Source organism: Pezoporus wallicus, unplaced genomic scaffold (genome assembly GCF_028554395.1).
Source record: "Pezoporus wallicus isolate ANWC-B61680 ecotype Strahan unplaced genomic scaffold, APGP_CSIRO_Pwel_v1 contig_14280, whole genome shotgun sequence".
NCBI lineage: Eukaryota > Metazoa > Chordata > Aves > Psittaciformes > Psittacidae > Pezoporus > Pezoporus wallicus.
In genome coordinates, this window is record NW_026637691.1 from 1 (window position 1) to 10,755 (window position 10,755).

Below are 10,755 nucleotides of genomic sequence, written 5' to 3' on the forward strand. Positions count from 1 at the left end.
AGCCCCATAGGGATCAATGGCAGCCCCATAGGGATCAATGGCAGCCCCATAGGGATCAATGGCAGCCCCATAGGAGTCAATGGCAGCCCCATAGCGGTCAATGGGGCCCCCCCATGGATCCCATAGGGGCCCTGGGACCCCATTGGCCCCATTGCTGCCCCCCAGGTCACGATCGTGTCGGACACTGATGGGGGGGGCCCCAGTGGGGACCCCCGAGCCCAGGGGGACGTGGAGAAAGCCGATGTGGTGGATGGTGAGTGTGGGGCAGCCCCACAGCTGTGGGGCAGGGGGGGTTCTATGGGGCTGGGGGGGGTCAGACCCACATCTGTGGGGCTGGGGGGGGGGGTCTATGGGGCAGGAGGGTAACAGCTATGGGGTGGGGGGGGCAGACCGACATGTATGGGGTGTGGGAGGGGTCAATGGGGCTGGGGGGGGTCAGACCCACATCTATGGGGCAGGAGGGTCAGACCCACATCTATGGGGCAGGAGGGTCAGACCCACATCTATGGGGCTGGGGGGGCTCTATGGGGCAGGGGGGGGTCAGACCCACATCTATGGGGCAGGGGGGGCTCTATGGGGCAGAGGGGTCAGACCCACATCTATGGGGCAGGGGGGCTCTATGGGGCAGGGGGGCAGACCCACATCTATGGGGCAGGGGGGGCTCTATGGGGCAGGGGCGTCAGACCCACATCCATGGGGCGGGGGGGGTCAGACCCACATCTATGGGGCGGGGGGGGTCAGACCCACATCTATGGGGCAGGGGGGGTCAGACCCACATCTATGGGGCAGGGGGGGTCAGACCCACATCTATGGGGCAGGGGGGTCAGACCCACATCTATGGGGCGGGGGGGGACACACCCACATCTTTGGGGCAGGGGGGGGTCAGACCCACATCTATGGGGCAGGGGGGGTCAGACCCACATCTATGGGGCGGGGGGGGTCAGACCCACATCTATGGGGCAGGGGGGGGTCAGACCCACATCTATGGGGCAGGGGGGGGTCAGACCCACATCTATGGGGCGGGGGGGGGTCAGACCCACATCTATGGGGCAGGGGGGGTCAGACCCACATCTATGGGGCAGGGGGGGTCAGACCCACATCTATGGGGCAGGGGGGTCAGACCCACATCTATGGGGCAGGGGGGGGTCAGACCCACATCTATGGGGCGGGGGGGGTCAGACCCACATCTCTCTCCTCCCCCCCCCAGGGATCAAGGAGAGCCTGAGCTGGGCCCCCCCCCCCATGGCCGGGCCCCCCCCCCAGCCCTGCCCCTTCCAGGCCCTGTGCGCCCGCTTCAAGGACCTCCTGCTGCTGCCGGGTGAGGGGGGGCTATGGGGCGCTATGGGGTCTCTATGGGGGTCTATGGGGCTCTATGGGGTCTCTATGGGTCTCTATGGGGTCTCTGTGGGTCTCTATGGGGGCTCTGTGGGGCTCTATGGGGCTCTATGGGGTCTCTATGGGGGCTCTATGGGGCTCTGTGTGGTCTCTATGGGGTCTCTATGGGTCTCTATGGGGTCTCTGTGGGTCTCTATGGGGGCTCTGTGGGGCTCTATGGGTCTCTATGGGTCTCTATGGGGTCTCTGTGGGTCTCTATGGGGGCTCTGTGGGTCTCTATGGGGGCTCTGTGGGGCTCTATGGGGCTCTATGGGGTCTCTATGGGGGCTCTATGGGGTCTCTATGGGGTCTCTATGGGTCTCTATGGGGTCTCTGTGGGTCTCTATGGGGGCTCTGTGGGGCTCTATGGGTCTCTATGGGTCTCTATGGGGTCTCTGTGGGTCTCTATGGGGGCTCTGTGGGTCTCTATGGGGGCTCTGTGGGGCTCTATGGGGCTCTATGGGGTCTCTATGGGGGCTCTATGGGGCTCTATGGGGCTCTATGGGGTCTCTATGGGGCTCTGTAGGGCTCTATGGGGTCTCTATGGGGTCTCTATGGGGTCTCTATGTGTCTCTATGTGTCTCTATGGGTCTCTATGGGGCTCTATGGGGCTCTATGGGACTCTATGGGGGCTCTATGGGGCTCTATGGGGTCTCTGTGGGGCTCTATGGGTCTCTGTGGGGCTCTATGGGGGTCTATGGGGTCTCTGTGGGGCTCTATGGGTCTCTGTGGGGCTCTATGGGGTCTCTATGGGTCTTTATGGGGGCTCTATGTGTCTCTATGTGTCTCTATGTGTCTCTATGGGTCTCTATGGGTCTCTATGGGGCTCTATGGGGCTCTATGGGGCTCTATGGGGGCTCTATGGGGCTCTATGGGGGCTCTATGGGGTCTCTATGGGTCTCTATGTGTCTCTATGGGTCTCTATGGGGCTCTATGGGTCTCTATGGGGTCTCTATGGGGTCTCTATGGGTCTCTATGGGTCTCTATGGGGTCTCTATGGGTCTCTATGGGTCTCTACGGGTCTCTATGGGGCTCTATGGGGCTCTATGGGGGTCTATGGGGCTCTATGGGGTCTCTATGGGGTCTCTATGGGTTTTTAATGGGGGCTCTATGTGTCTCTATGGGTCTCTATGGGTCTCTATGGGGTCTCTATGGGTCTCTACGGGTCTCTATGGGGTCTCTATGGGTCTCTATGGGGCTCTATGGGGGCTCTATGGGGTCTCTATGGGTCTCTATGTGTCTCTATGGGTCTCTATGGGGCTCTATGGGGCTCTATGGGGGTCTATGGGGCTCTATGGGGTCTCTATGGGGTCTCTATGGGTTTTTATGGGGGCTCTATGGGTCTCTACGGGTCTCTATGGGGTCTCTATGGGTCTCTATGGGTCTCTATGGGTCTCTATGGGTCTCTATGGCTCCCTATGGGTCTCTATGTGTCCCTATGGGTCCCTATGTGTCTCTATGTGTCTCTATGTGTCTCTATGGGTCTCAATGTGTCTCTATGTGTCTCTATGGGTCTCAATGTGTCTCTATGGGTCTCTATGGGTCTCAATGTGTCTCTATGGGTCTCTATGGGTCTCAATGTGTCTCTATGGGTCTCTATGGGTCTCTATGTGTCTCTATGGGTCTCTATGTGTCTCAATGTGTCTCTATGGGTCTCTATGTGTCTCTATGTGTCTCTATGGGTCTCTATGTGTCCCTATGGGTCCCTATGTGTCTCTATGTGTCTCTATGTGTCTCTATGTGTCTCTATGTGTCTCTATGGGTCTCTATGGGTCTCTATGGGTCTCTATGGGTCCCTATGTGTCTCTATGGGTCTCTATGTGTCTCTATGTGTCTCTATGGGTCTCTATGTGTCTCAATGTGTCTCTATGGGTCCCTATGTGTCTCTATGTGTCTCTATGGGTCCCTATGGGTCTCAATGTGTCTCTATGGGTCTCAATGTGTCTCTATGGGTCTCTATGGGTCTCAATGTGTCTCTATGGGTCTCTATGTGTCTCTATGTGTCTCTATGTGTCTCTATGTGTCTCTATGTGTCTCTATGTGTCTCTATGTGTCTCTATGGGTCTCTATGGGTCTCTATGGGTCTCTATGTGTCTCTATGGGTCTCAATGTGTCTCTATGTGTCTCTATGTGTCTCTATGTGTCTCTATGTCTCTCTATGGGTCTCTATGTGTCTCTATGTGTCTCTATGGGTCTCAATGTGTCTCTATGGCTCCCTATGTGTCTCTATGTGTCTCTATGTGTCTCTATGGGTCTCTATGTGTCTCTATGGGTCTCTATGTGTCTCTATGTGTCTCTATGGGTCTCAATGTGTCTCTATGGGTCTCTATGTGTCTCTATGGGTCTCTATGTGTCTCTATGGGTCTCTATGTGTCTCTATGTGTCTCTATGTGTCTCTATGTGTCTCTATGGGTCTCTATGTGTCTCTATGGGTCTCTATGGGTCTCTATGTGTCTCTATGGCTCCCTATGTGTCTCTATGTGTCTCTATGTGTCTCTATGGGTCTCTATGTGTCTCTATGGGTCTCTATGGGTCTCTATGTGTCTCTATGGGTCTCTATGGGTCTCTATGGGTCTCAATGTGTCTCTATGGGTCCCTGCCCCATAGATGGTTACTTCACCCCTGAGCCGCGCCGCAGCCGCTGCTTCTGCGACTCCTGTGTGGGGCGGGGGGGGGGCGAGGAGGGGCCCCGGGACCCCCCTGCCCCCAGGGGCTGGTGCCGCTTTGGGCTCAGGTAATGGGGGTCAATGGGGGGCAATGGGGGGCAATGGGGCTGGGGGCAATGGGGGGCAATGGGGGCAATGGGGGGGAATGGGGGGCAATGGGGGGCAATGGGGGGCAATGGGGGCAATGGGGGGTAATGGGGGCAATGGGGTCAATGGGGGTAATGGGGGTAATGGGGGTCAATGGAGGGAAATGGAGTCAGTGGGAGGCAATGGGGGCAATGGGGGCAATGGGGGGCAATGGGATCAATGGGGGATAATGTGGGGCAATGGGGTCAATGGGGGTCAATGGGGTCAATGGGGAACAATGGGGGGCAATGGGGGCAATGGGGGGCAATGGGAGGCAATGGGGGCAATGGGGGTCAATGGGGGCAATGGGGGGCAATGGGGGGCAATGGGGGTCAATGGGGTCAATGGGGGGCAATGGGGGACAATGGGGGCAATGGGGGGAATGGGGGGCAATGGGGGGCAATGGGGGGCAATGGGGGCAATGGGGGGCAATGGGGGTCAATGGGGGTCAATGGGGGCAATGGGGGGCAATGGGGGGCAATGGGGGGCAATGGGGGTCAATGGGGGCAATGGGGGGCAATGGGGGTCAATGGGGGGCAATGGGGGGCAATGGGGGTCAATGGGGGCAATGGGGGCAATGGGGGGCAATGGGGGCAATGGGGGGCAATGGGGGGCAATGGGGGTCAATGGGGGTAATGGGGGGCAATGAGGGCAATGGGGGGCAATGGGGGGCAATGGGGTCAATGGAGTCAAGGGTTTTAATAGGGTGTATTGTCTGTATGGGTCTCTATGGGGTCTCTATGGGTCTCTATGGGTCTCTATGGGGTCTCTATGGGTCTCTATGGGTCCCTATGGGTCTCTATGGGTCTCTATGGGTCTCTATGGGTCTCTATGGGTTCTCTATGGGTCTCTATGGGGTCTCTATGGGTCTCTATGGGGTCTCTATGGGTCTCTATGGGTCTCTATGTGTCTCTATGGGTCTCTATGGATCTCTATGGGTCTCTATGGGTTTCTATGTGTCTCTATGGGTCTCTATGGGTCTCTATGGATCTCTATGGGTCTCTATGGGTCTCTATGGGTCTCTATGGGTCTCTATGGGTCTCTATGGGTCTCTATGGGTCTCTATGGGTCTCTATGGGGTCTCTATGGGTCTCTATGGGTCTCTATGGGGTCTCTATGGGTCTCTATGGGTCTCTATGGGTCTCTATGGGTCTCTATGTGTCTCTATGTGTCTCTATGGGTCTCTATGTGTCTCTATGTGTCTCTATGTGTCTCTATGGGTCTCTATGGGTCTCTATGGGTCTCTATGGGGTCTCTATGGGTCTCTATGGGTCTCTATGTGTCTCTATGGGTCTCTATGGGTCTCTATGGGTCTCTGTGGGTCTCTATGGGTCTCTATGGGTCTCTATGTGTCTCTATGGGGTCTCTATGGGTCCCTATGGGTCTCTATGGGTCTCTATGGGTCTCTATGGATCTCTATGGGCTCTATGGGTCTCTCTGGGTCTCTCTGGGTCTCTATGGGTCTCTATGGATCTCTATGGGTCTCTATGGGTCTCTATGGGTCTCTATGGGTCTCTATGGGTCTCTATGGGTCCCTATGGATCTCTATGGGTCTCTATGGGTCTCTATGGGTCTCTATGGATCTCTATGGGTCTCTATGGGTCTCTATGGGTCTCTATGGGTCTCTATGTGTCTCTATGGGGTCTCTATGTGTCTCTATGGGTCTCTATGGGTCTCTATGGGTCTCTATGTGTCTCTATGGGGTCTGTATGGGTCTCTATGGGTCTCTATGGGTCTCTATGGGTCTCTATGGGTCTCTATGGGTCTCTATGGGGTCTCTATGGGTCTCTATGGGTCTCTATGGGTCTCTATGGGTCTCTATGGGTCTCTATGGGTCTCTATGGGGTCTCTATGGGTCTCTATGGGTCTCTATGGATCTCTATGGATCTCTATGGGTCTCTATGTGTCTCTATGTGTCTCTATGGGTCTCTATGGGTCTCTATGGGTCTCTATGGGTCTCTATGGGTCCCCCGTGCAGGCCGAAGCCGCGCCTGGAGCCGGGGGGGGGGTGGCAGAAGTGGCCCCTCGCCTACCATGGGACCAGCGCCGGGGCCGTGCGGCGCAGCCTGGACCAGGGCGAGCTGGTGCCGGGTGAGCAAAACCCCCTAAAAACACCCAAAATGGGCCAAAATCACCGGAAATCACCCCAAAAATGGGCCAAAACCCCCTAAAAACACCCAGAATGGGCCAAAATCACCCGAAATCACCCCAAAAATGGACCAAAACCCCCTAAAAACACCCAAAATGGGCCAAAATCACCCGAAATCACCCCAAAAATGGACCAAAACCCCCTAAAAACACCCAAAATGGGCCAAAATCACCCGAAATCACCCCAAAAATGGACCAAAACCCCCTAAAAACACCCAAAATGGGCCAAAATCACCCGAAATCACCCCAAAAATGGACCAAAACCCCCTAAAAACACCCAAAATGGGCCAAAATCACCCGAAATCACCCCAAAAATGGACCAAAACCCCCTAAAAACACCCAAAATGGGCCAAAATCACCGGAAATCAACCCAAAAATGGACCAAAACCCCCTAAAAACACCCAAAATGGGCCAAAATCACCCGAAATCAACCCAAAAATGGACCAAAACCCCCTAAAAACACCCAGAATGGGCCAAAATCACCGGAAATCACCCCAAAAATGGACCAAAACCCCCTAAAAACACCCAAAATGGGCCAAAATCACCGGAAATCACCCCAAAAATGGACCAAAATCACCTCAAAACACCCAAAATGGGCCAAAATCACCCGAAATCAACCCAAAAATGGACCAAAACCCCCTAAAAACACCCAAAATGGGCCAAAATCACCCGAAATCAACCCAAAAATGGACCAAAATCACCCCAAAATCACCTGAAATCACCCCAAAATGGACCAAAATCACCCCAAAATCACCTGAAATCACCCCAAAATGGCCCTAAATCACCCCAAAATGGACCAAAATCACCTGAAATCACCCCAAAATGGCCCTAAATCACCCCAAAATGGGCCAAAACCCCTAAAAACACCCAAAATGGGCCAAAATCACCCGAAATCAACCCAAAAATGGACCAAAATCACCCCAAAATCACCTGAAATCACCCCAAAATGGACCAAAATCACCCCAAAATCACCTGAAATCACCCCAAAATGGCCCTATATCACCCCAAAATGGACCAAAATCACCTGAAATCACCCCAAAATGGCCCTAAATCACCCCAAAATGGGCCAAAATCACCCGAAATCACCCCAAAAATGGACCAAAACCCCCTAAAAACACCCAAAATGGGCCAAAATCACCCGAAATCAACCCAAAAATGGGCCAAAATCACCGGAAATCACCCCAGAATCACCGGAAATCACCCCAAAATCACCCCAAAATGGACCAAAATCACCTAAAATCACCCCAAAATCAACTGAAATCACCCCAAAATCACCTGAAAACACACCAAAATGGACCAAAATCACCCCCAAATGGAGCAAAATCACCTGAAATCACCCCAAAATCAACTGAAATCACCCAAAAATCACCTGAAATCACCCCAAAATCACCTGAAAACACACCAAAATGGACCAAAATCACCGGAAATCACCCAAAAATCACCTGAAATCACCCCAAAATGGACCAAAATCACCTGAAATCACCCCACAATCAACTGAAATCACCCGAAAATCACCTGAAATCACCCCAAAATCAACTGAAATCACCCAAAATTCATCACCCCAAAAGTCCCAAAATCTCCCTAAAATGACCCAAAATTCACCAAAATCACCCCAAAATTGACCAAAATCCCCCAAAATGATCCAAAAATGACCAAAATCACCCGAAATGTCAAAAAAATGACCAAAATCACCCCAAAAAGACCCAAAATTGACCAAAATCACCCAAAAATGACCAAAATCACCACAAAATGGCCCAAAATTGACCAAAATCACCCTAAAATGACCCAAAATTCACCAAAATCACCCTCAAATGACCCAAAATTCTCCAAAATCACCCAAAAATGACCCAAAATTGACCAAAATCACCCTCAAATGACCCAAAATTCTCCAAAATCACCCAAAAATGACCCAAAATTGACCAAAATCCCCCCAAAATGACCCAAAATTGACCAAAATCACCCCAAAATGACCCAAAATTGACCAAAATCACCCTAAAATGACCCAAAATTGACCAAAATCACCCCAAAATGACCCAAAATTGACCAAAATCCCCCCAAAATGACCCAAAATGACCCCCATTTCCCCCCCCCAGTGACCCCCAGGTTCCCCCCAGGCCCCTGGTGCCTGAGGCCCCGCCCCCCGGGAGGCCCCGCCCACGGGGCGGGGTCTCAGCCCTCTGGCCCCGCCCGCCTCGTGCTGTCCCCGGCCCTGCCCTATGCGGCCATGGAGCCCTTCGCCCGCGTCACCAGGTAGGGGCGGGGCTAAGGGGGAAAGGGGCGGGGCTAAGGTTGGGAAAGGGGGCGGGGCTTGAGAATGGGGCGGGGTCATGCAAATGAGCTCCTACTGCTCACAAAGGGGACACGTCCTTGAATGGGGGTTTCTTAAAGGGGGCGGGACTTGGGGAAAGGGGCGGGGCTAAGGGGAAAGGAGGCGGGGCTAAGTAGGGGGAAGGGGCGTGGCTTGAGAATGGGGCAGGGTCATGCAAATGAGCTCGTCCTGCCCACAAAGGGGCTATGTCCTTCAATAGGGGACTCTGAAAGGGGGCGGGGCTTGGGGAAAGGGGCGGGGCTAAGGGGAAAGGAGGCGGGGCGTGGGAATTGGGGGGGGTCATGCAAATGAGCTCGTCCTGCCCACAAAGGGGCTATGTCCTTCAATGAGGGGGCTCTGAAAGGGGGCGGGGCTTAGGGTGGGAAAGGGGGCGGGGCTAAGGGTGGGAAAGGGGGCGGGGCTTGAGAATGGTGCGGGGTCATGCAAATGAGCTCCTCCTGCTCTCAAAGGGGACACGTCCTTGAATCGGGGTTTCTTAAAGGGGGCGGGGCTTGGGGAAAGGGGCGGGGCTTGGGGAAAGGGGCGGGGCTAAGGTTGGGAAAGGGGGCGGGGCTTGAGAATGGGGCGGGGTCATGCAAATGAGCTCCTACTGCTCACAAAGGGGACACGTCCTTGAATGGGGGTTTCTTAAAGGGGGGCGGGACTTGGGGAAAGGGGCGGGGCTAAGGGGAAAGGAGGCGGGGCTAAGTAGGGGGAAGGGGCGTGGCTTGAGAATGGGGCAGGGTCATGCAAATGAGCTCGTCCTGCCCACAAAGGGGCTATGTCCTTCAATAGGGGACTCTGAAAGGGGGCGGGGCTTGGGGAAAGGGGCGGGGCTAAGGGGAAAGGAGGCGGGGCGAGGGAATTGGGGGGGGTCATGCAAATGAGCTCGTCCTGCCCACAAAGGGGCTATGTCCTTCAATGAGGGGGCTCTGAAAGGGGGCGGGGCTTAGGGGGGAAAGGGGCGGAGCTAAGGGGGAAAGGGGGCGGGGCTTGGGAATGGGGGGGGGGTCATGCAAATGAGCTCCTCCTGCTCACAAAGGGGACACGTCCTTGAATGGGGGGTTCGTAAAGGGGGTGGGGCTTGGGGAAAGGGGAGGGGCTAAGTGGAAAGGGGGCGGGGCTTGGGGAAAAGGGGCGGTGGTGGGAATTGGGCGGGGTCATGCAAATGAGCTCGTCCCCCTCTCGAACGGGACACGTCCTTCTGTGGGGGGGCTCTTAAAGGGGCCACGTCATTCAATGGGGGGGCTCTTAAAGGGGCCACGTCCCTCAATGGAGAGGGCTCTTAAAGGGGCCACGTACCTCAATGGGAGAGCTCTTAAAGGGGCCACGTCCCACAATGGGGGGGCTCTTAAAGGGGCCATGTCCCTTAATGGGGGAGGGCTCTTAAAGGGGTCACATCCTTCAATGGGAGAGATCTTAAAGGGGCGGTCCCACAATGGGGGCGCTCTTAAAGGGGCCACATCCCAAAATGGGGGGGCTCTTAAAGGGGCCACGTCCCTCAATGGGTGGGGGGGCTCTTAAAGGGGTCACATCCTTCAATGGGAGAGATCTTAAAGGGGCGATGTCCCACAATGGGGGGGCTCTTAAAGGGGCCACGTCCCTCAATTGGGGGGGCGGGGCTCTTAAAGGGGTCACATCCTTCAATGGGAGAGATCTTAAAGGGGCCACGTCCCTCAATGGGGGGGGGGGGGGGCTCTTAAAGGGGCCACGTCCCTCAATGGGGGGGCTCTTAAAGGGGCCACGTCCCTCAATGGGAGAGAGCTCTTAAAGGGGCCACATCCCTCAATGGTAGAGGGCTCTTAAAGGGGCCACGTCCCTCAATGGGAGGGCTCTTAAAGGGGCCACGTCCCTCAATGGGAGAGGGCTCTTAAAGGGGCCACGTCCCTCAATGGGAAAGGGGCCACGTCCCTCAATGGGAGGGGGGCTCTTAAAGGGGCCATGTCCCTCAATGGGAGGGGAGCTCTTAAAGGGGCCACGACCCTCAATGGGAAAGGGGCCACGTCCCTCAATGGGGGGGGGTCTTAAAGGGGCCACGTCCCTCAATGGGAAGGGGGCCACGTCCCTCAATGGGAGGGGGGCTCTTAAAGGGGCCACGTCCCTCAATGGAAGGGCTCATTAACCCCTGTCTAT

General features: G+C 55.2%; 1 protein-coding gene across 1 annotated transcript; it reads left to right on the plus strand.

Annotated features, from left to right (window-relative positions):
• Positions 1 to 126: 126 nt before the first annotated feature.
• On the plus strand, positions 127 to 8,564 carry LOC130598104 (neuralized-like protein 4; the record flags this gene model as incomplete). The annotated part of the gene is made up of 5 exons (XM_057407211.1): positions 127 to 253; positions 1,208 to 1,318; positions 3,982 to 4,108; positions 6,145 to 6,257; positions 8,429 to 8,564. Coding segments are annotated over 5 exons (614 nt in total), but the record flags the coding sequence as incomplete, so codon positions are not given.
• Positions 8,565 to 10,755: the final 2,191 nt, after the last annotated feature.